We start from the raw sequence: 26,545 nt of genomic DNA, 5'->3' as shown, positions 1-26,545 counted from the left end.
CGACCACTCTTGCTACTTCCTGCTGAGAGTATGCGTAGTCCCTGCCTATCGGCACCAGAGTTCTTTGCTATTTGTTTATAGCAGAGAGGGGGCATATCCAGCAGTCAGAGAGGCTACTGAACCTAGCTCTTGTATTAGCTTATTCTCCCTAGAGGAGCCAGGGAAGAGGGGAGACAAAAGGCGTTTAATGGATATCCCAGGTGGGGCACAGGCAGAGAGGCAATAATGAGCAGCTCCAGCAGTTCTGATTGAAGAGGAGCTTCAGGTCTTCAGTTGGCTCACAGAAATAGGAGTGACAGTCTTCCTTCTGAGGGAGTCCTGTGAAGACTTAAATGAAATAAGTTTGATTTGAGGGAAGTGGACCCAGCCACTGACTCTCTGAAGTTGGGGTGCTCAGAAAAACTGCTAGTCTGTGAGAGACCCCTCCCCCTCCAGGGTTCTAGCAGTACTTGGTCTCCTTGCTTTCTCGGGATATAATGTATAAAGGGGTCGGCCTGCGGGAGGTGCCGGTTCCCCATATTTTCTAATTGCCTGCTGAACCTCTTCCAAGTTAACAAGATAGGACATAGCAGAATTGAAGTTAGAATCCAGAGCAATGAGCCACAGTTAGACCCAGGGCTTAGAGGTCTCCTCACAAAACATTTCCAGAACCCTTTTTCAGCCAGTTTTACATTTTCTCTAAGGTATAGGCCAATGGTAAGGAGCAGGCTTGAGTATGAGCCCAAATTTAGGGGCCTTATTTATCCAAACAACTGAGCAGATCTCAGAGGAAACAGGTCCAGAGTGAGAAGTCAAGACAGAATAAATGGCTCCCATATCAATCAAGGAATTAACAGCCTTACCTACCACATCACGGCTCACCTATTGCCCCTCTCCTGTGATGAGCATGGCCTCTTCTTCTCAGGAGCCACTAGCCCTTTAGGTCCATCAGTCAATTGCAGCCATTTGCAGAGAAGGAATTGGTCCCTGCCCCCTTCAGAAAAGAAGACAATCCCTCTTCCAGTGTGCCCTTTAGTTTGCACAGGGAGCACGGCTGCTTTGCAGGCTGTTTTACCCCAGTAGCCTGGGCTTCCACATCTAAAGCAGGTTCCTTTTCTTTTGAGGCTGCAGGGGTAGCCCTGAGGTGGCCCTGGCTTTGGCCTGTCTATTAACTGCAGCCAAAGTCTGGCCTGTCTCTGGCCTCATCTGGTCTCACTGCTCCTTTCTTTCCTCTTTTTTCCTGTCTCAGTTGCTAAGGACATTTAAGCAAATCCCCTGGCCTTCTTTTAGGATCTGAGCATTTTTATCACGAGAGAACAGTGGGTCAGAACCATTGTAATACCTTGCCAAGGTTAGAGAAAATAAGCTTCCATACACTGGCCTATATCTAACACCGAGGACACATGAACTCTTAGCAGTCCTAAAATACAGACGTTTACATAACTACCGTATTAGTACAATTTTGTTTTTAGATTTATTTTCTTGAGTAACTAAAGATCTAATCATGACAATATAAAACATAGAAAATTATTTTGATGACACATATAATCTTTATCAGGCAAAAAACTGTTTCATAATATCAGTAGCAGACCAATAGTCTAACAAACTTTGTTTTCTTTAGCAGAGAGAGAAAACTTAACTAATTTCGTACCAGCTTATTTTTGATATTTAACTTACTTAATCACATTTAGCTTAACCATGTATAAAATTTTTCCAAGATTTTCCTTCACAAACCTTCTACAACTTTCCTAGTCCCTCTTAGGTTGTCTCCTCTCACTCATTCAGAAATAACCATCCTTAGGACAAACTACTTTCTTTCAATTCCTTCAAAAATGTATTTCCACACCTTGTGCCTTCCTTGAAAATACACATCATTTCCTTTCATGGTAATTAGCATCCGTAACCTTCAGAACCTTAATTTTTACTGACAACTAAAAGCAAGTATCCAATATTTCCATTAGCAAATCCATAAACACATTTAACAACCTTGTGGGGACAGAGCCCCAGAAAGCAGTTTCCAGGCTCTCGGCCTCACATAGAAAGGTGCTGGCTCAGGTAGTAAATGGCCATCGACTGTGATCGAATGGCCATCAGCTGTGGCTAGTTGGCCGTCAGCTGTAACCAGTGAGCCATTGGGCACTAATATAACTGCCGTGGCTAGGCTAGCAGAAAAGGGGGGAGCTAGCAAGAAGATGGTGGCTGAGTCTGCAAGCGGCGCAGTGAGGGTTGAGAATTGTGTTGCTCCTGGTTCCTGTGTCTCCAACCCAGCCGCCAGTGAGAGTATAGTGGTGTGACTCCCCTACCTATGGCTCCGTGGGTGTTCCTTTTTGGCCTCACCGTGTCCTGCGTTCTTGTGTGGGGAGCGGGACCAGAGACCCCGCCGGACACCCCGCGTGACAAACCTTTAGAAGTATAGGATTTTGTTAGCAATATATCTACCAATTTTTAAAATTATATATTTTTAAAAAGTACAAAACACGTTTACTGATAGATCTTAAGTTATCTTTCAGATTTCCTGTGACAAAAAACCAAAAAGTAAGTGAACTCAGACTCATCCAATAATTAATATTTCAGCATTTTGTTATTTTGAAATACCTAGATACTTAATAATTTTTATCATTTAACACAACTTAGTAAAACTGAAATCTTAAGTTACCAACAGAAGCAGGGAAAAAACGTCCAAGTATCCACACTATATAATTATTACTGAAAAGTTTCATCTAAAACTTTATATTAGTTAACACTTTATCAGTTTTTAGCTCTATGAGATTTCAAAGGTAATTATTACCCAAGCTATTCTTTTGACAAATTTTGTGACAGAGGTAACATCAATTTATTCTTGTAAACCCAGGTAAAACAAAAAATACCATATTTGATGTTAATAACCTTAAAAATGTGTATCTATTTAACCAAAAGTTAAACCAGCCTTAGTATCAAATATTTTCTTAGATTATGTGATACTGAAAAGCACTTGAGTTAGTTTTTTATTATTTAAATTTATATAAGCGCTTAATTTTTTTTCTTTAGGCTAATCAACTATAATCTGGTAATGCCATCCAGAGGCAAAAACACTACATTATATACAAAACACAGACAAGCGCAGATATCAAAGATCATATACATATAAACAGAATTATTAACAATTGCAGAGAGGTCCTAAGATCTTACAATTGCCCCTACAATTTCAAAGAAGCCGCGACAAGGGTTGGAGAGTCTGGCTTGAGAATTAGTTGCTTGGTTTTAAAAGTATCTCTTTTTTATCCTTCAGTTACCTCAGCCTCAGGCATCCCTGGTTATAAGTGGGTTAGGAGATGGCTGCAGTCCCTTTTTTTTCCTGAACTCTCAGTTTAGTTCCCCTCTCTTTAGAGTCTATCATAAAGGCTTTTATAAAGAAATTTTATTTCCCAGACCTCTAACAGAACAATTCCAGTTGCAATGAAATATTGAGCGACCAGCACCTTCCAGAATCTAATATATACATGGGCCAAGCAGTACTGTAATAGAACATTAATTTCATTTTGGTCAATGGCTTATAGCCATAGTTTTGCCAATGGCCTAATACTTTGGCCAATGGGCTCCTGGCCGGGATTAAACCCTTAGATCCCACTTTTGAGCTTGAACAAATACAGCTGCACTTGAGACACACACACACACACACACACACACACACACACACACACACAAATCCAAGTGTTCCCTGAATCAGACAAAACCAGAAAACCTAACTTTGGATCCAAATACCAAAACCAAAACTGAACCTAGCCAAGCACCAAATTGGCATGCGACATCATCTTACTCCATATACATGGTCTGTCGATCATCAGACAATCGGCCAGTGGGTAAAAACCAAATGTGGCCCTAAGACCACCCAGTGCCCAAAGGCCTAAACCAAGCATGGTGGCTTTCACAGTGCCAACCACAAGCATGCTTCCAGAACCAAAGCAAGCTTGCAACCAAAGCCCCTTACTGGTGGGGGTATTATGCCTTGCTGGACATTGCAATCTCACCTTTTGGTGCCAATGGGTCAGTATGACACCTAAATGGCCCTCAAAGAGGAGCCCCAGATGGTAAGTGAAAAATCCTGTGCACACCAGGGCCACCCCACTTCTAGAACCAGAAACGAGGCAGGAACAGAGCAAACGCTTTATCCCAATTGGGCAAAAAGGTGTCTGTCATGGGTGGGCCCTGGCATAGATCCCACCTTGATAAGCAAAATTGCTCGGCAGCTGCTTCCAGAGGTTGGTCCTGTGTCAAGGAATCCACCCAGTCCCAGGCAGCCCCGGAGACTCACAAGCCGAAAGAATTACCAGAGGAATCCCGAGACCATCCCTATCGAATCGCCAGAAATGGAAACCAGAAGACCAGTCCAGGGTTCGTTCTGCGTGTGCCACTCAGCCAATAGAGAAACACAGGAGTTGGGTATCGAATAATAAATGCTTATTTATTTCAGAGCACCGTGGTCTGAGAAGGCAGTGGGTTAACACCTCCAAAAACTGCCGTAACATTCTCAGACCGACTTGGGGTGTTGAAGGGAAAATCTGGGCGTTCCTCCAGAGGCTACGTGAAGGTTCCAGGTATCTGCATGGCGTCTTCCCTGTGGTCATGAAATTTTATGGTGAAGTCAGCAACCCAGGAATAATAATGGAAGTAGCCTGGAAAGAATGCTAGACTGTAGAGATTGTGATCAGTAAGCCTAAGGATGTTAATCATAAGTTTCAGGGTGATTTTCTAAAACAGGGAACTGGGTGGGACAGGGGACATTCCGAGCTCAAGCCGCAGGGGTTTGATTTATTGTTAAGCTATAGGTAAGTCAAGTAATGGTGAGGCCGGGGGTGTGAAGAGGCCTCCACGTGGGGGTGCCAACCGGGCCCTGCTCCACTAATGTGTCAGACAAGATAATCATTAATAGAATTATTACTGTGTGAGTACCAACTCCCCTCTCCTCTCTAATTCATTCTGTTCACCACAAATTACTGCTTTTATTGTGACATTCTCTTGCTCAAATGCCTTAAACTTCTTAACCTTATTGCTTACAAAATAATGAAAGGGATTTCTTACACTTAAGTGATATGACCTTATGATCTTCCTTTCTTCCCTATCTTTGATTTTTTGTAAATTTATATATTTGTTATGGCCATTTGTCTGATCACAGCTCTTTCAATGACCCTTATACTCTCTTGATTACAGTCCCCCGTTCACACTATTTCTCCCTTTAGAATTAACCTTGCCTTTCCTCCCTTCTTCCATCAAGTCTAAGTGATCTCCCCACCCCTATTCCCCATCTGAACAGCTATAGCAATCATTGGCACTTACCGTCTTCACACTTTGTAAAGCTGTTGTGTTGCAGGAAAGTATTAAAGCATAAGCCGGGAAATAAAGCGAAAGTAGTTGATTGAATAAAGATCTACTCCATAGGCTCGCCTCCGGGCGAAAGACAAACTCATTTGAGGTGTGGCAGTAATTTCCATTTGGTAGGTATTTTACACGGAAATGAAGGAGAGGAATGTTCTATTAGTTTCAGGAAATAAGTGGGCTTTTCCAAGAATCAGGAATACACTCCTTTTTTGTCCCTAAATGGTCCCCTCTGGAGGTGTCCTGGCGCTTGTGGGTGTGTCATTTAGCATGGAGATATATTACAATGACCATATAATGTGGCTGGAGGTTACTTGGAGGGACATCTTTAGCCATCTTGGCCTGGTTTCCTTGTCTCATCTTGATTTACTGGTCCTTTGTCTTCCACTGGAAGTTAGTGGTTCTTATTGGAGGCCCTGCCCCTGTCCTATCTCAATTATATCCTTTTTTACTTTAAGATATATATGCTTTTAATGAGATTTTCTTGACTGATTATTATGGAAGAAGAATAAATGAATAATAAGTATCCAATAAGGGTTTCTCTGGAAATTTAATTATAAATATTTGTTTATTTTGCAGTTCATCAGTTGAAAAAATACTTGATATTTTCTCATATTGTATTCATCCTGTTTATTTTTATAATACTAAGCGGTGAGTGCTTAATTTATAAACTTTCTATAGTTCTTTATGCTCACTTGGCCCAAAATTTTATAACTTAAGCTTAATCCAGAATCTCTCAGTTCTGGAGTAATAAAAGGGTGTGTAGAGATTGTCCTCAGGTTCCTACCATCTCAGCAGGTTTTACCATACTCCTTGCTTTTCTCAAAAATACTCTTAAGTACCACAATGCAGTCATCTTATCAACTTTATAGTAGTTCTTGATCTTTGAGTAATATAATTGTAAATTCTCAGACAACCACCAGATAGCAACAGCAATAACTATTTTTATAGCTGAGAGTACTTTGTCTGAGTTAAAGAGTGAATGTTAAATACCCTATATTTAATATTTATATTTAATTCTCACAAGACAATGAAACATGTATAATTATGAAACCATTTACATACAAAGAAATAGGAGCCAAAGTGAGTAAGTTGCCTCTCGCAAATAATGAGTTCCAGAGCCAGAATTGAGATTCTTGTCTAATTCTTGATATTTTACATGCAACACTCCCTCTATAATTGAGGTATACCTTTAATTTCTTTTGGATCAAGAGTAAGAAATATTACTAATAGTTGTTCTATGAAATATTTATTCTATCATATTTTGTTGAAAGAAGAAAAATGAAATAATAGCATAAGTAATATGTTGCAAGATTTTCTCTGTTGGAGTAGATTTGTAAAAAAGAAGATGTTAATTTTTCTTCTGTGTATTATGGGTTCATATTGTGAAAATAATTCAAAGGTAAATTTTAATTCCTGAGCTAGGGCCTAATACTCTTCAGTACTTGATTGTCCATATGCATGCTTTGCTTAATTTAACACTTAAGGTAGCACTTAAATTAAAGTAGCACTACACTCTTGATTCTTGTTTTCTTTGTCATTTGCAAGAGTACTGAATATTCTTGTTTACAGCCTTACCATATGGTCCTAGGTGGTCAACATTATTGATAGTTAAACATTTGGAATTTAAATATTGTAGAGAAGGGTTTCTATAAGAAGTCTTTACATTCATTAATTAATTGATTAAAAAATGTATTGAAACACAATATAGTTTATTACCCATCTATAGTAGCCTGAATACACTCTGAGTATTACCAAAAAAATATATATATATATATATTTATATATTTACATATACATATATATAATATCATAGCAGAGTGAGGAAAGAAGGCTTTAGAGTTGGCCTACATTGAACATTTACTAATTACATTAACCGATTCAAACATTTGGAGCACAGGGACTTTACCTTATTCTGATTACCCAGCACCCAACTAAAACCCTGAAACAGTAAATTCTCAAAACAATATGGATACAAGTAGAACTACATTGATCATTATTCCAGCTCCTTTGGCACTGACTACTGGTGAAGTAGAACAAATATTCCACTAAATTTTATATTTCAAGTATTTGTTGTCATTTATGGTGTGTTTCACTTCCCTAACTTGAATGTCCTGTCTTGTCTATGACCTTCTCGTTTCTCTTCCAAGTAAAGGTAAGCCTTCATTTCTTACCCTAGCCTTGAGGCCTAAATTATATTCAGGTCTCTACACTTCTTTCTCAATTGATAAATTTTATGCATTGTTTTTGGTAGTATGTCAGTATAGACCATGAGAGGCTAGCAGTCCTATTCCTCAAAACAGAAGCCAGGAATATCCAGTACAGACTACTCAATCAAGAGTTCCTCCTTGCAGGCAGGGAATTAAATTCATCCATAATCCTGTGAGTGAAGCTGATTTCATAGGCCTCAAGCCATGGGAGTGAAAAATAAAATTGATTCACTAGAATGAGTAGAAATACATTTTAATTTATTTTTTATTTGATCAATTCTTTTTTTTTTTTCAGTATTTGTTGTAAAACTTTTAAAATATCCCAAAACTATGGAATGTTCAGGAGAATGGATTGGAGTAAGAGAGAAGTGTTTCTATTTTTCTGATGATACCAGGAATTGGACAGCCAGTAAAAGAGTTTGCAGTTCACAGGGATCAGAACTTGCTCACATTGATACACAAGAGGATATGGTAAGAAAACGGGAAAGTTTGCAATCATTTCAGAGCTTAAGTTTATACAAAGAAATAATAAAAATAACAAAAATTAGTATTCAATGATAATGTATGCCACACAATGTTTTAAGCACTGTAACTATAAAAACATGTAATTTTTTTTTCAACCAGTGCCTATGAAGTAAATATTCAGATATCCCTATTCTAAAGTTGAGGAAAGTGAAGCACAGAGATGTTATGCAACACAGTCATTATCATACTTGTTGAACTGGATTCGAACACAAGCAAGTTAGCTAGTGATGATGCTATGTCCTTAATCACAATGCATATTGTTTATACAGCTAAATGCTTTGTTCAGTGTTCTTAGATTATTAAATAGTTTTTAATACCTTTACATTTGCATCTTCTCAAGAATAGCCTTGGGAAATTGAAACAAACTAACAAAGAAAAGATATGGTTCTTGGAATTTAGAGATAAGGATGTGAGGAAAATCCATGCTGTATGAAGTAAGTGAGACAATGAATTGAAAAAGTGAAAGAGGGCAAAGAAATAGGGACTTGAACTCCACGGGCACTGTGTGAGGGAAGAAGCTTGTAAAGAAAAGCTGACTAATAGATCTGTGGTCTAATAGTGAAGAACAGATAGAGGAGAGACTAAACCCATCGTTCAATATCTTCTATTGCAATAAATCATATTCAGAAGTTAGTTTGGTTTCTGATTCTATGAGAAAGCTCACAACAGCAATGGGACTCTTATTCTGGTATCTAGTCAAAGTAGTGTATGACTGAGTTTTACTATATTTTAACAGTATTTATACTTTCCATTAAACCATTTTCCCTCTGAAATCCCTCTTCTATGATTTTTGAGAGAGAACCTACACACAAAACAAAATATAAGCATTAGTTCTCTGGCATCTTTAAGGAACATGCTGTATTAGTTCCTATAAAAACTGCTTAGCTCTTGATTTTGTCATCTATATAACATCACATCAGTTTATAGTCTTTTTCATTCTCTCTGTGACTAAAACATACTGATAGTTTATGCATTAGAAATAGAAGGAAGGGACGTCAAATATATTTTTCTCATTAATTTCCCAGTTGAGACATAAATAGAAGTTACCTTTAAAGATAATTCAAGTCAAGGCAGCTCAGAGAGTTTCTATGACTTGATGAGAGTCCCTCCACTCCTTAGTGACATTTAAGAAGTAAAAGAGCAAAGTGAGAATCTTTCTGGTAAAACTAAATATCTGTGCGTTTGTTGCTATAGAAGCATTAGCCATGCAAATCAGGAATTAAATCTTAAAAGCTGACTGGGGTGAGAAGCATTGTTCAGCAATGTGCTCTAAAATATTAAGTAATAGATAATGCCCTGCTTTTTGTGAAAGGAATTTTTGAAGAAGCACACGGGGACAAAAATGCACTGGATTGGATTGAGCAGAAAACCAGGCGAGTCTTGGAAATGGACAAACGGCACAACATTTAATGCTTGGTGAGTTTCTAATTGAATAGGAAAGGTTTTATTCTGGTTATACAAAAATTTTTAAATAATTTTGAGTTGTGACACATGCCCCTTCACAATGAAACATACCCTAGAGCAACCCATCTTCTTTCTACCTTGCTAAATGAGACAGTGAAATTTTTCATTTTTATGTTTGTTTCCTATTTTATTTTACTTTCACTGTAAAGCTATAGCTAATCAACCCTCCTGCTGCTAATTTAAATTCAACTATTCTGCAAATTCCAAGCCAAAGCACATATATTACTTGAATCTTTTTCCAACTGGTTAAATTTATACAAGATCTTTCTTCTTTAAATAGAGTCCATATTGTTGCCTTTAACTTTCCAAATGTCCGTCATAAGCAATATTACTGCTTTATGTAACCATTTCTTGAGTGAATGTTGTTTCTTCACTTATATACCATTTTAGCTATAAGAACTAACTACTTTTTTTTTCTATCCATGTACTCCTGCCATCATATTTCATTAAGGGCTAGATTAAAAAAAGGGAACCAATTAAACAAATATTGAAATATGTATGATAGGACGACAAATTATATTTATTACAAAAAAAGGGAAAATTCGGTTAACAAAACAAATTAATAAAGACAATATTATAATTAGTCTCTGGTTTGTATTTCAATATGTTTCAAAAGTACCAAATGAATATAAATCTTGTTACTTATTTTCAAAAAAGAACATTAGCTAAAAGTATGCAAGGAAACTGCTTTTTAAAAAAATTCCAGAGATCTTTGGATTTAGCCCCTCTCTTTCTCTCTCTCTCAGTAGATAGATAGATCGATAGATAGATGATAGATAGAAATAAATACAGGTAAATGTAGATAAATACAGAGATATAGCTATATCATTGACTTATCCATATATATACACATATATATGTATATATGTTTTCTACCTATTCTAAATAAGATTACAGATTACACTATTAAGAACTAAATAAATACCTACATTCAGTCATATATTCTTTTAATGTGCCAGATATTTTTGTGTAGCATATGGTGATTGATGGGTGAGTATGGAGCTCAGTGTTTTGTATAAAATGTTTCAAATCACTCTATTCCTAATTTTATTTTTGATTACAGCTATCAGTGGCTTCCAAACTGATATTTTTTCCTTTTCAGGTTTGAAATTACCGGGGATGGATCCTTTGCTTTTCTGAATGCTGATGGAGTCTATAGTTCCAGGGGATTTGTTGATATCAAGTGGATTTGCAGCAAACCTAGATTTTAATAGAGCAAAAACCTGAAAAATGACAATCAAACTTCAAAGGTAAAGCAAAGGAGTTAGTAGGAAAAAGTTGCTTTTCACTTCTCACAGTATGGAATGCAGAGTTTTAAAAGTATTTTAAAAAGGAACTAAAAATTGTTGAATGAATGATTATAGGCAAACCACATCAATTCAAGATACCTAACTGCTTATTATGAGTACAAGTCAGGAAACTCCTATTAAATAGTTCTAAACAAAGTAGCAATAAATAATTAGATAGCCTGTAACTGTAATGATGGTTATAACAAGCAAATTTAAATGGTTCTATGTTGATAGGCAAGCCAAGACTTATAGCTTAAAAATTAGAGAAGTATATGTACTCCATATGTGTAAATATTATAAAATACTAACCATAGTGACTTTGACTTACAGAAATGTTATAAGAGAATTGCTTATGAATAGGCATTTACTTCAACAATATCCTAAAAATAAGGGAAAGCCCACCAGGAGGACCCTAACTCTGTAAAAAATAGTCACTGATAAATGATCAGAATTATACATTAAAATTGTTACCATATGACCCAGAAATTCCATTTCTGGGTATTTATCCGAAGAAATCCAAAACACTAATTCAAAAAGATATATGTACCCCTATGTTCATTGCAGCATTATTTACAATAGCCAAGATATGAAACCAACCTAAGTGTCCATCAATAGATGAATTCATAAAGAAGAGTGGTACATATATTTAATAGAATATTACTTGGCCATTAAAAAGAATAAAATCTTACCATTTGGGAAAACATGGATGGACCTAGACAGTATTATTCTAAGTGAAATAAGTCAGACAGAGAAAGACAATATCACATGAATTCACTTATATGTGGAATCTAAAAAACAAAATAAATGAACCAACAAAAAAGAAATTCATAGACACAGAGAACAAATTGATGGTCACTGGATGGGTAGGGAGTTGGGGGGACTGGTAAAAAGGTGAAAGGGATCAAGTACAAATTGCCAGTTATAAATATAGTTATAAGGGTATCAAGTACAGAGTCAGTAATAGTCACTAATATTGTAGTAACTATGTATGATGTCAGATGTGTGTGTCCTAGACTTATCGGGGGGAATTTCCTAAGGTATAAAGATGTCTAATCACTATGTTGTACACCTGAAACTAATATAACATTTTATGTGAATGGTAATTGAAAAAATAAATGTAAAAATAAAATAAAATAAATGGTGGTTGTTCTAAAAAAGGGGAGGGGGAACTAACCTGATACATGCAAAAATAAGTGATCAAACACTAGATTTCTGAGAAGTTTTTAATTTTCCAAGTAAGGACAAGGAAATAAGAAGGACTTATAACATCTCTAAATTGGGTACATAAAATTCAAATTCTGCAGAGCATTTGTAAAATCATATCAATGCTGCCTTTGTTACATTAGCTTGAGTTTACTTTCCTGACTAGGTAACCGTAATCTATGAGTACAAGGAAGGAATATCAGTGGAAGTGAAGAAATAGAAACTTAACAGGATAGAGAAGCTGGAGAAACGAAATGTCTAGGTTACAAGGCAAAAACATTGAAACAAGTCCTTCTCCTATATCTTTAATGGAGGAGGCTTACTTCCTTAATTAGCTGCAGATGAAACTTTCTGACATATAATAGGGAGATTTTTTGTGAGCCCCACCTATAAATGTTCTACCTCGCAGGCTATGTGAATGCAAATGACTTTTAGTAATCCTGGAAAATATCAGCATGTAATCAAGTATGGACATTTTACATCTGTGCATCATGTTGTAACCAAGAAAACTTGGAAATGATGAACTTTAGATGCCATTGTGTATAACAGAGAGGTATTTTAAATTTTGGCTCAATTTTTTTAGTTGATTCATAATATAGGTTTTATTTTTATTGTTGCCTCCTGGTTACAAGTTAATTTTTTTCATTGCTTAGCAATTTAGAATAATTCATCTCTTTTTTTTTCCTTATATTCACAGTTAGGATATAGATTCCAGATGGTTTAAAATAAACTACACACAATTTCTTGAAGAAGTCAAATAACTACCTCACAGTGGACGCAGACTGTTTCATTTATTTTGAAATATGAATGTTTTGAATAAATGAGAGGAAAATAAGAAGCTTTTTATAGAATTTCAGTTAGAAAACTAAGGGTGTAGGACCATTCTCAATATAGTAATGTTTAAAATAAATTTTATTAAAAGATAATAAATTGTGGAATTACATTAAAAACAAGATTATATATTACTTCAAATAGACATCCTATGCTTACAATACCTGAATATGTTATTATAGTTGAAAGTTTGATTTCTTTTTGATAAAAATTGAGAACAACTTGGTGTAAAGGCCCACCACGAAGGAAAAAATGGCATATCTATATCTACATGCCTGGCCTATTACTCCACCAAATGCTCAGGAGTTAGAATCCAAGTAATAGGACACACATAGAGAATAGGCAGGCTTAGAAGATTAAATATAATTATTTTTCAGACATTAAAAAAATAGGAAGTTATGTTTTCTTGTTTAAAAATAAATTACTATATCTTCTCATTTTGAAGTCTTATTTCTGTATAGAATATCTGAAATTTTTATATTTGAATAAAAAAGAAACAAATTTGTATTCCTCTAAAAAAATAGATATGCATTGTTAACATCCATACACATTTCTTCCACTTCTTTATTTAAATGCAGATTTGCTTTCCTTGTTCAGACAACATCTCTCTGACAAATGCCATTAAATTTGGAGCGACAGTCTTCAGAATACACTTGATTTCCTGTTGTGACAGCACAGCTCATGATATTAGTTGGTCCAATTACTGAAAAACTAGGAGATAAAGGACAGACTTTAGAGAATTTATCTTAAAATAATAGTTGTATTTTTTAAAGATTTCTCTAGCCAAACTTGTATAAATTTTCCTCAACAATCAAAATGTTGCAGTTTTCGAATGGACCCTTCTATTGTTGCCAATGATTGTATTTGGGCACTCTTGATTTGCTTGCCCTCCAAGCCCTCCCCATTGTGATGCCACTTTTATTTGAGTAACATCACCATAGAAGCTCAAGCCTGAAGACTGGAAGCATCCTGTCTCTTCCTTCCCTCTCATTCCTTACCTTACATAGATCACGAAGTCCTGGGTATTCTATCCCCAGATAAGTCCTCATATTCATTCTCTTCTAGTTCAGACTACCGGTACTTCTCCTTATCTCTGGTCACTGCCTTCTAACTGAACTTCAGTTTCAGTTTCACTTTCCATCTATTCATTTTCCACATAGCAGAATAAATAATTTTCTTTAAAAGGTAATTAGATGTTAAAATGGAAGTTTTGGTAAAGAATGCGTGGTGATCGATATATTATACCAATAGGAGTTACAAAGCAGTAACCTACTACAAAAAAAGTTAATTTCTTTTTAAAGTTAAAGTAAAAACTATTTAGCTGACTATTAAATTCCTCATTTAACTTCAATGGTATGATAGGGATAGGAAAATGTGGGGGTAAAATATTTTTGGAGAAAGCTATTTTTTCATTAATCTTTCTAGTTACTGATTACTGTTTAAAGTATAAAAACCAAACACTATTATAACCCTCTGCGCATCATTTTTCATAAATAATTAAAGGGAAGCTTTTAAAAAGAAATATGTTTCCCTAACAATATGTTGGTTTCCAAATAAAATAAAAGACCCCAAGCATTTCTTACTAATTTTTGTCAAACATATGTCAAAATAGTTCCAAAAATGAATACTACTTCATACGTTAGTTTATATTCATGAAAGATGATGGTAAATGGAGAATAGAAGTACCTAAGAGTACATAAATATCCAGACTGAAAGTAACTATCACTCCATGGTCTTTGTTCCAAACTTGCCACATCTCAGGTGCTATGGTAGTATAACGTGTAAAGAATATGAGAGCCCAAAGGAAAATGTGTAAATGTATATGACACTTAAGAATTTTAAAGCACTCTTACATGCCTTAACTTATGTTGTTCATACAAGAACATTGTGAGGAAAGTTTCATTGTTCTTTTTGTACAGATGAAGTAATTGAAATCAAAATAATTGGGAGAATTTTCTAAGAGCAAAACTTTACTCATAAATTCACAATTTTTGATTTCACCTCGAGAGATGTTTTTATATATTCCAGATGCTTTTATGTATAAGTGACTCTTATCTTTGAATTTCCTATATAGAAAATAGTTGCTTTAAATTATTTTAAATGAGATCCTAGTCAGCTTAAAAATTTTTAATTATCACTTTTTTGACAGTAATTTCCAGACGCCATACTGAATACTTTCTAACTCCATTTGTCAACATTACTGACTGTTAAAAGAAAAAGGAAAGGAAGCAAAACATAAAAGGAGAAAGAACAGAGGAAAAAGAGAAGAAGAAAAATGAAGAGAAAAAAATTTTTAAAAGAAAGGAGGAAAGAAAGAAGAAAGATAAAAAGACTTGGACATCAAGGAAGCTTAATTAAAAATACTTTGCTATAAATAAAACATCACTACATCATCCCTCTGCCTCAAATAACTGCTTACATGTTTTGTTCCACAAAAGCATGTTCATTTATCCACTGCCATTGTTTTTCTGGGGATATAATATATAATCCAATCCAACCAGGACATCCAGGTTTTAAACTCTTCTGTATGAATTCCTAAGGAGGAAATTGTGTATTCATTCATTCATTTTTTGAGAAAAAAAAATGTCAATGCCTCTTATAGAGTAAGGCATTGTGCCAGGCATTGATGAAATGGTAAATAATCATTTCTTTAATAAATATGTTTTTTATCATAAACAATAGTAATTATATTATGGCTAATGAATGTTCAAAAGCAATGACTATAAACCACCCCCACTTCCTAGAATTGCACCTAGCAGTTCTTCCTTGAGCACTTAGATCTTGTTTTTGATTCCTCACCAGCTCCTTAGAATTGTTAATCACTGGCAAATGTGCCTGGAGTTTTGTGCAATCACGCTGACTCTCATTCCAAGTTTTAGAAGAAGTTGAAAACTTGTAACACTTCCCTTGGTTCAATAGCCAGTCATTTGGGCACATACACTTACTTCCTGAAAGAAAATGTAGGAAAAAAAATTAATTAAACTCTACAGTCAAAGATAAAATGTGAGTAGTATCAAATGTAATTGACTGGAAAATAGTCAACTCGCTTTTCACAATTAAAAGGCAACTCTATTAGCAGAACAAGAATGAGATTAATTCATTAATCTGTGTATTTCCCAGAATGGGGGAAAGGTTTTGGGCGATGGGTTGGAGTGAGTTCTGACCCCTATAATTAGAAGAAACAGATATATAATTTTTCTTAACTGTTTATTACTAACTGAAAAATAATGAAAGCCTGTTGCTTAAGTCCCTCCACTATCTGATTCTAACTCCTTTTTCTGGAGGTTGTTTTTACAACCAGCACTTCATTTCTGTGAGATTACTTACCACTACCAATGCTTACCTCATTGGGTTGGTCATGTTCATCCTCCTGTGTTTTTCATTCACACTTTTCCCTTAGCCTTGAATAGGCTACTCTTCCTTTTTCATCCTCTAAATTATACTTATCTTTTAATGTTCAATCGTATGTCCACTTCAAAATCAAAGCCTTTAAACACACTCATAATTTCTGCCACCTCTAGGACTCATAATACGTAGGTATCATTTAACAAAGGATGAATTATCTATGTCCTTGTCATTTGTGAACATCCCCATGTCTTTTACCTGACTGGAAGGTTCTTGAAGTGACTGTCATTTTCATCTTTGAATTTCCCATCAATGTAGCACTTTGATTATAGTGTCTAATTGTTGATCGTTGAATAATTGAATTAAATATCCATAAGTTAGAGCATGTCATAATTTTCATTGTTAATATTTTCCTCTGTTGTCTATGAGCCTAAAATTTTGTTAAAATTCATTTTAAGAAATTGAATTAATATGTCCAGCTAAGATGGTGGGAGGGGCGAGTAACATCAACAGATAGCAAAGATTATCATGGACTAATTTTAAATATATAAAATTCATATATATCCTTACCTTATCAATATACTTTGTACCAGGTCAAGAATTGCCAATCCTAGATAGTTATACAATTTTGCAAAAAATATTTGAAGACTCAGGAGAGCTGGATTCTAATCCCAGCTGTACAAGTACATAGTTATGGACTAAAAAGTATTAAATGACCTCCAATATACCTCCCAATTTATAATTTGAAAGGGGCAATTTATTCACTATTATTAATGAGAAGGAATCATTTGGGCCAAGTGATTCCATTGGGTAGATATTGATAGACTTGTCAATAAAGTATCGTTTAGAGTTGCAAAACACATTAAAAATAGTCCAAATGATCAGTGTAATATGTTAAAACATCAAAACATAATGCAAAATGTAGACACTGATTGTCCAAAGAGTTGTTATGGTTAAGTCAACTTCAAGTGCTATCTTCTATAAGAAAAAGAAATATGGGGATGAGAATGGAGAAAAACATTTATTTAACAATACTTTATATCAATTCCTGTCTCAGATGCTTTACATAATAATAACAACAAACATATATAGCCACTACTGGAGGCCAGGCAGGTTTTTAAGCACATACCATATATTGAGTTTTCAAAATAACTTTATAAAATAGTGGAATATGTTAAATGACCTGATGGAAATATAAACAGAAAAATCCAGAGTATGGAAATTATACAAAATCATGACCCATTTTTTTCCAACAAATAAATGGCAAAGGAAAAATAAAACAAGGTAAAGAGGATCTAAAGATTAAGAGACTCAAGAGATATTGAGACATTTTAACCAAGTGCAATTATGATCTTTCTTTTGATTCTGATTCTAACAAATCAAAGGGAAAAAAAAGGCATTTTAATGCTAGCTAGATAACAAATAATATTAAGAAGTTATTGCTAATTTTGTTAGGAATTATGATAGACACAATTCTAAAAGAGCCCACAAGATTCCTGCCCCCTAGTGTATATGGCCTGTTTAATTCCCTCTCCGTGAGTGTTGTCATACCTGCGAATATAATGGGATATCACTTCCCTCATTAAGTTAGATTATATGGCAAGATGAAGGCCTTTTGAAGACAGCAGAAGTGTGCCCAGTCAGTTGATTTTGAGTTAATGAAAAGAGAGATTATCCCAAGTGGGCCTGACTTACCGTGTTTCTCCGAAAATAAGACCTAGCCGGACCATCAGCTCTAATGCATCTTTTGGAGCAAAAATTAATATAAGACCCGGTCTTATTTTACTATAGTAAAATAAGACCGGGTCTTATATAACATAATACAAAATAAGACCGGATCTTATATTAATTTTTGCTCCAAAAGATGCATTAGAGCTGATGTTCTGGCTAGGTCTTATTTTCAGGGAAACAGGGTAGTCAGGTACAAGACCTTAAAAAGGGGACTGGGCCTTTCGTGAAGGCAGAGAGAACTCTTATTGTCATTGAGAAATTAAGCTTCCATGTCTTCAGACACTGTATGAAAGTAACAAATGGCAAGAAAATGCAGGGACCCTTTAGGAGTTTAGAGCAACCCTGGACGAAAGCCAGCAAGAAAGCAGTGACCTAATTCTTACAACCACAAGTAACTGAATTATACCAACAACCATAAGAGTTTGCAGGAGGAATCTCAGCTCCAGAAAGGTGTGTGGTCTGGCCAACACCTAAACTATACCCTGTGAGACCCTGAACAGAAGACTTCATTAAGCTGGGCCCAGCCTCCCAACTCATGGAGGTTGGGTATTAAATAATTGTTAGTTTAAACTGCTAAATGTGTGGTAATCTGTTAAACGTCGAAAGAAAACTAACACAGGAGTCACAATGATGTTATGATTGTGTTAAGCAAAAGGAGCCCTTAACTGTAAGAATCATGTACTGAAATATTTAAATATTAAATGGCATGATATCTGGTAATTGCTTTAATATAATTTAGTTTGGAAGAGTGTAGATGAAATAATATTGATCATGTATTAACAATTTTTGACACGGTTTGAAAGGTACCTAGTTTTACTTCTAGTTTTCATAATAAAAATCTAAGAATACATATAATAAATTAAAACTTTATGAAGTAGATGTTATTATCACCCCCAATTTACAGATGAGAAATTGAGTAATATAAAGTTGTATATTTTTCTGAAAGTCATAGAAAAGGTAAATATCAGAGCTGAAATTCCAATCCACTTAGTTTGGCTCTACAGCCCATGTTGTCAACCACTGCATCATACTATTTCCATACTATATTAATTGATGTATTTGTCAGGGAAATAGGAGAGAGAGTAAGAAAGGGGGCGGCGGATTTCTAGGAATGGGCTCATGTAATTATTGGGGCTAGAAAGTCCAAAATGTGCAGAGTAGGCCAGCAGGCTGGAGACCCAGAGAAGAGCTGATGCTGAGGCTCAAGTTTGGAGTCTGAAGGATGAATTCCCTCTTCCTTTAAGGAACCTCAGTATTTTTTCTCTTAAGGCCTTCAACTAATTGGATGAGGCCCAGTCACATCATGGAAGATAATCTGGTTTACTCAAATCTACTGACATCAATGCTAATCTCATCTAAAAAGTACTTGCACAGCAACATCTAGACTAGTGTTTGCCCAAATATCAGGAAACTATGCATGCATGGCCTAATCAAGTTGATTCATAAAGTTAGCCATCACATTTGGTTTAACCTATACCAAATGTTTTATAATGTAGTTATTATATCCCCATTTGAAAGTTTAACTAATATTTAATTTGCCTAAATTCATGAGACCGGTTGGTTGAAATTTCTTGATTGAAACATAGAACAACACATTACATACAGAAAAGAACATTACCTGCTTGACTGCTGATATTTACATTCTGTGAGAAATCCATTTTTTTATCTGTACTCAGTGCAAAGGAAAAATATAATGAGTAACATGTAAAAATGAAGAGCAACCTAGATATATGAGAATAAAAATACTAGCACAAAATACAGGCATACAAATAAAAATTCAAAATATCTCTCTTCAACTAGGCTTCTACTCCTCTCCTTCCTCAGAATTAGCCACTTTTTATCATATCTATTTTTATTCCTTTAAGTGCAAATCACAATTCTAAATATTGTATGTATTCTTAAACCTCATACCTATTACTTTTTTGTATATTATTTTCTTTTTTCCACTAAGATTTTTAATTGATGTCATTTTTTCTTGTTCCAAATAACCTCCCCCCCAAAAAAAAAACAAAGATTTTTTTCACAATATCAAGTTTCTTCAGCTTCTTAGCTGCAATATTTATAGATTGTTTTTATGTAGACTGAATTAATTGCTTTCCAGGAACACAGAACAGCTGATAACCTACAGTGTCTTTTCATTACAGTCTTGGGCTAACTTCACTATAATATCAGTGCCCCCCCCTTTATTTGTTTCCAAAAAATACATGGAAAAATTATATTACTTAATTACTCTTGTTTTAAACTTACATTAAAATCAAGTTCAGAACATTGAAGGCATTAGTACAAAATGTATATTTTTATATACATTTAAAAATCGGATGTCAATTTGTTTCTCTTTGCTTTGGGAGAAAAGTATTTTTTTTAATTAAAATTTATTGGGGTGACAATGGTTAGTAATATCACATGGGTTCCAAGTGTACAATTCTGTAATACGCCATCTATATATTACATTGTATGTTCACCACCCAGAGTCAATGATCCTTTCATCACCATATATTTGACCTCGTTTCCCTTCATCTACCACCCGCCTCCTCTCTTACCCTCTGGTAAACACTAAACTATTATCTGTGTCTATGAGTTTTTATTTATTTGTTTGTCTTGCTCCTTCGTTGTTTTCAGTTTTATATCACACATATCACTGAAATCGCATGGTTCTCTAACTAATTTTTTATGTAAACTTTTAGGATTGTATCTTTACCGATTGTATCCTGAAATATGATGAAGATTTATGTATGTATGTATGTATGTATGTATCTATCTATCCTATCTATCTCAAGAATTACTGGTTAAATGATGCTTACTTAGATCAACTCATGAAAACTAATATTAGTCATCCAATATTAAATGTTAACAAGGTGGTGGATTTCATATTATCAATTACTGACTTCAATATAAGGGTTTATTTAACCCATCTGGGGGATATGATTGATTCACAGCTTCCCGACCAAAATGCTGTGCAAACTACAGAGGAATTACCTAAAGTAGAACATTTATTTGGTCTTAGAAAATTATGACATTTTCTATTGTATTATAAAAAACAAAAAACAAATATAATTGCTCCCCAAAAATAGACCCTTTACTTCTTTGTCTCCCTTAGAGAAGTTGCTTTAGGGCTCATCTATATTTAGATATCTCATCTCAAAGGCCCCCAGGGTTTATGTTTCCATGTCAATATTATATGTGACAACACCCATTTTAGCCCTACGGTTTTCAGAACCACAGTTTTAGCAGAAGAACAGCAAATTATAGAAACCATGAATTTGTCTGGTTATTTCAAGAAAAATGAGTACAGAATACACATATTAAACACCACTTCAGAAAAAAAAAGGTGAAGTCCATCTAAAATGGTTTTCAAATAGGTCTTTTTTTTCAGCTAGCATGTTTATACATTTAAATTATTATCTCTTAGTGATACCAATGAGCACATACGCTGCAAAATATATCACTAATTGTTAAAAAAAAAATTAACAAATCAACCTTTTAGTGGAGGTTATTCAAAAGAAAGGGTGCAGAATAAATACTTGTTTTACGTTTGAGTGTTTCTTAATTTTTCTTAAATTTTAAATAATTTTGTAATATGACTTATATGGTTAGAAAGTTTAATTTACCATTTTTGGATTAGAATGTGGAGCTGATCTTAATATTAAGAAGAATTAAAGATCAATTTATCTTTCAAAAGTGCAAAAATAAATAAACTCCATACTCACCCCAAAAGTTCAGGTCAATCACTGTCAGCATGAAAATAAGAATCCCAATGCATCCGAATACTTGCATAATACAATAATACTGTGTATACAAGGAGAAATCTGAAATGTTGAGATGGTTTTTCATTAATTTTAGAACTCTTGTAATTATTCATTTTATAAATATTTTCCTGTCTTGCTTTGTTATTTATTTGGTGATGTTTTTGATAACATAAAATGATTTATTAAATTCTCTCTATATTATATATAGATATATATATATATAAAATTTATAATGTATAGTGGTATATGTATTATATATTAATATTTAAAATATAATGTAAATATATAATTTATAGTCTATATATAACATATTATACATAATATAAATATATGTTTTATATTGTATATAAAATATATATCAAATAATATAATATATAATAATATATATGTTCTATATATCCCATTTGTATTATATATAGAAAAATAGAATTAATGTGTCATATATGATATATACATAATGCTATTGTAAATGGAATTATTTTTATTTTATTTTTGGATTGTCTAATGCCAAGTGCATCTATGTCACATATGTTCTTTATTTTAATGATTCACTGTTAGAAATAAATGAAAGAAAGGAACGTTATTGAAGTTTGATTATGTACCAGTCACTGTACTGGGAGTATTCACATGTTATCTCACTTTTATATATGATACATTATATTTCCCTGGCTTTGACTTTTTGCACAGGAATCAGTGTCAGCCTAAGCAGCATAGATCTCCAGTTAATACCGCTTACATAGAATTTTTGCTATAGTACTCTTTTGGATCAGCATTGGCAGGAATGGTGTCTTTAAAGAGGAATAAATGGAGAACCTCCAGAGGCAGGGATATATATGTTACTATTCTCTTTTAATTTTAGCTGTATTTGTCCACATATTAGCACTTTAGAATAAATTAGATATATACACTCTTTCTACAAGCAAAATAAAGACAGATATATCTTTACATTAATAAATGATAGAAATATTTTCTCAATGTAGAAGCATTGTAGCTAATTTGCCTTGCTAGTGACCAAAAATAAAGTCAAGTAATTTGATACTCAGAAAATTATTCCCCAATTTTTGCTAGCTTATAAATAAACAAGCACTGAATTCCATAACCACGGTTGTACATTTCACAAATAATTCGTGTTCTAAGTCACAATAAAAGAGTGCTATTTCTCAAATCTGGGTAATATTTAGATGTTTTATTTCAATTGATATTTATGGACTTAGAGTAACTCTTTATATTTATAGTACACAGTTATGTACTGTGCTGTACATACTAAAACTTTTGAAATTCACTGCCCTATTTTCTGTATTACAAAATAAATCCAAAGTAAGTTTCTATTATTTTTTTCTTGCTGGTGGGGGTTTCTTTATTCCAGCAAAAGTAGAAAGACCTCTACATAGCTGAAAATCCTCAAAATATATCTCTGCAAGTTATGAGGGAAGACCAATGCTAGGCATATGCAGTTAACTGATTGCATACTTGCCAGGAAGGAAAATTTTAAACTCATTGCCAAATAATATCATAGCTATAAATTAAAGATTAATATTCTTTTATCTAAGGCACAATGTACATACTATATCAAGACAGATAACCAGAGAACTGATTACCTGGAATGCATTGCATTGGCCCACTCCAGAAATGCTCGACTGGATGCCACTGGCATCCCTGGGGCAATATTAAGGAAGTGCTCTATGAAACTGCTTATCACTACTGCAAGAACACTAATTGTATTATTTCTATATACTTTGTGAAGGGAAATCTTTTCTTTCTGGATTTAGTCACAACATTAATTACAGTCATCTTAAACAATAGGTGTAATTGTCTTACAATGCAAGTCAAATAACTGGTTGTGTTACCCTTATTCATCAATTACAAAGAAGCTTAGAAACAAATTTATGGCACAAGAAAATATGCTTATAGTAATGTAATGTTTGCTTAAATGCAGGCCTAATTTATCATGTTAGCCCAATCCTTATTTCACTTATTATTTAAATGGTTGTTTATGTACCTACAGTCAAATTTTATATATTTTTTACTGACCTGTCTTTTACAGGGTGGTTTATAAATTTAAGATAAAAATAGTTAATAATTTAGTTTAACATCCACATAAAAAAATTACAAGATAGATTTGCTTTATTATAAATAAAAGTATTGACATTAAGAAACAAAATATTTTGCCCAAGGCCATACAGTTAGTCTATGGGATTAAAAGTCCAATTCAGTCAATTTAACTCCAATGGCCCTAGTTTTAACTACATCAAAATATGTTACTGATGAAAAAGGAAGTGTTTGCATCCTGATATTTAGATCATGAAAAAGACCTTGAGCTTTTAGATGATGACAAAAGTATTATGTTTCTGAAAAAACAAAAATCTTGAATTCACTAGATGAAAATCGGAATAGTACATAAGGACATTCACCAAAAGTACATACGGCAGAACTGCAGTTTTTACCAGCAGTTCTAACTTTCTGCTGGTAAAAAAAGCTTATGTCATCCCAGCTTAGATCTGGACTATTTCAACAGAATTATTTTAGAAATTTGTTTTAGACCAACTGAATTTAAACATTGGAATCTTGGTATCTTGTTTATTAAACTTGTCTATAGTAGATATAACAGATCTGGGGGGAGGAAACTTAGATTAATGTTTTCTTTTATTTTTCCCTTCTCTCATTCCCAATAGACCCTTTTGCCAATCCCATGGCTCTTTTTAGACAATTTAAAAAATACAATATGTGTAAATGTAAATGCTTTTTAAACGGTAAAACCCTGTGCTGATGATAGGAGGACCACTGCTACTCCTACCATAAGCACTAGATCTTTATCTTCTGAGTAAAACAGACATCTTTATAGATACCATACTCAAATAATTGCTTCCAAGAATCTTATGTTTTTTTGTAGGAGGAATAATTTCCATTACAAAAATGCTAACATTGACCTTTTACTTGAAAGTTACCTTTTTATTCTTATGCTACAGCATTGAGGAGATTATACATTATCCTATTAGCATTTCTCAGGCCGCATGGCTGCAAAAATACTGTTTGTTTTTTTATTTGATGTTTACATGAATCTAAATAACCTATCTCAGATAAGTTACAACATTTTTAAAAATCCCAGAACATAGTTAACTTTAACACTTTAGAAGTGTTCAAATGTAACTGTCTTCCTATGAGAATAATCTAATTTTAAATTGGAGTCTGAGTGAGAAGAAACAGTATTCCTACCTTTAGATTTCTGCCTGGATTTGAAATGATTCTTGCAATTCAGCTTCATATAGCCATCTTCAGCTTCCATCTCCTCAAATGTTTTCATATGATATTACCCAGAAAAGAGCAAAAAGAAAATGGAGACTATTTTCAGCCTTGGATATTTCTCCTAGCCCAATGTACCAAAGACTAAAAGGAAATCCAAAAATAGCCAAAATTTACTCAGGTATTGCTGTCTAAAACCACACAGGATGTGTTGATAAATGAAAACGGATAGACTTATTAATTGCTGGCTAAAATTCTGTGTGCTGCAAGGCAAATAAAGGTGGCTGTTTTATTCCATTCTTTTCAACAAATATTTATTGTGCACTTACCATGTAGCAGTCATTTGTGTGCAGTGTACTAGTAACATAAAAATAAACAAGACAAACATGCGTCCTACCCTCATATCTTTTATATTATAGTAAGATAAAAATGAAACAAAACAAATAAATAACAAACAAACAAAACCAGTGTCTGGCTCGATAAGAATGAAACTTTTACATTAAAAAAATTTTTTAAATAACCATTTTGCTATTTTGGGACATATCAGACTAGTAAAGTCTAGATAAAAAATGCTTAGATAAGGCAAAACAGGAAAATAATAGATCAATAAATTTCAAGTTAGTGAGATCAGAATTATTTTGAAAAAAGTAACTTTTTTGTAAGGGAGAAAACCTATCTACAGTTCTATTCTAGCATTGGTAAAAAGTTTGCTCTACAGAGTATTATCTTTACCACACTTTGGTATTATACATGCATACACACAGAGGAAAATGTCACTTTTCATTGGCAATTGGTAAGTCACAGGCCAATGATAAGGAGCATATAATGAGGGTATGAGAAAAGGTAATATCAGGCTGGCATTAAATCAGCTGTCGTAACAGTTTGTCTAAATAATTGTCCAAAACCTCTGAGAGAGGATTGGCTATGAGAGTCTGAGGTAGCTCTTAAGAGATGATCAGTGCAGAGAAAATGGTAGATTGAATACAAGGGAGATGGATACAGCTTAGTATGAGTCCTTGGGTCTTTGGATGATGGTACTGCAGAAGATCTGTGGGCAGGAAGTCAAATTCATTATTGGATTAAGAGTCTACCTTATTAAATCCTAGTGTTGCCCTCTTCAATATGGACAAGTGTCAATGTAATTAATCTGCCACCTAGCTAAACAACTGTCCCTCCCAAAATTGGTATCTCATATAGGACTCAGATTTGGCCATTGCATTTGGCAGATTGGGCACTCATTAGTTCCAGGTCATCCTTGGGAGTAGAAGACAACATTGTTGATCACATGCATGGGATCCATTTCAGCTATGTGGCCACTCTGTATTGGTCCATCGAGCAAACAGAGTGTGTGAAAAAGAAGCTTCCTGATGCCTATGGCACATATTTTGTCTACCTGGTTTATTGAGAGTCTCCACCTCAACTGTGGTTATCAATTGTGCTTATTTACATGGGAATGAACTTCTTCACAATCTGCGTCCATTCTGAATAAGCCCTACACATACCTCTCACCCAAATATCTTTCTCACTGATTTTCTAATTTTGTTCTTTTTGAGTTCTTGACGAGTCACCTAACCCATTTATCTCTGACCATGAGTCAATTTAGATTTATATATCTGGGTACTCATCTTTC

At 34.1% G+C, this 26,545-nt stretch overlaps 2 protein-coding genes across 2 annotated transcripts; one reads left to right on the top strand and one right to left on the bottom strand.

Moving 5' to 3' along the window:
* The first annotated feature begins 4,019 nt into the window (after positions 1-4,019).
* On the top strand, positions 4,020-15,105 carry CLEC2A (C-type lectin domain family 2 member A). The gene is made up of 6 exons (XM_033117643.1): positions 4,020-4,398; positions 5,911-5,982; positions 7,837-8,012; positions 9,379-9,482; positions 10,633-10,780; positions 15,003-15,105. Exons 1-5 carry the CDS (start codon positions 4,020-4,022, stop codon positions 10,739-10,741), a joined length of 840 nt encoding a protein of 279 aa, XP_032973534.1. The 3' UTR covers positions 10,742-10,780; positions 15,003-15,105.
* Positions 12,947-25,026, bottom strand: KLRF2 (killer cell lectin like receptor F2). Its single transcript, XM_033117995.1, has 6 exons — positions 24,889-25,026; positions 21,637-21,735; positions 19,548-19,595; positions 15,653-15,801; positions 15,273-15,388; positions 12,947-13,564 (listed from the first exon to the last, which is right to left on the bottom strand). Exons 1-6 carry the CDS (start codon positions 24,974-24,976, stop codon positions 13,447-13,449), a joined length of 618 nt encoding a protein of 205 aa, XP_032973886.1. The 5' UTR covers positions 24,977-25,026; the 3' UTR covers positions 12,947-13,446.
* Positions 25,027-26,545: the final 1,519 nt, after the last annotated feature.

The sequence above is a fragment of the Rhinolophus ferrumequinum genome, chromosome 10, assembly GCF_004115265.2.
Source record: "Rhinolophus ferrumequinum isolate MPI-CBG mRhiFer1 chromosome 10, mRhiFer1_v1.p, whole genome shotgun sequence".
In the NCBI taxonomy this organism is placed as follows: Eukaryota; Metazoa; Chordata; class Mammalia; order Chiroptera; family Rhinolophidae; genus Rhinolophus; species Rhinolophus ferrumequinum.
This window is presented reverse-complemented; position numbering and strand designations above follow the sequence as displayed.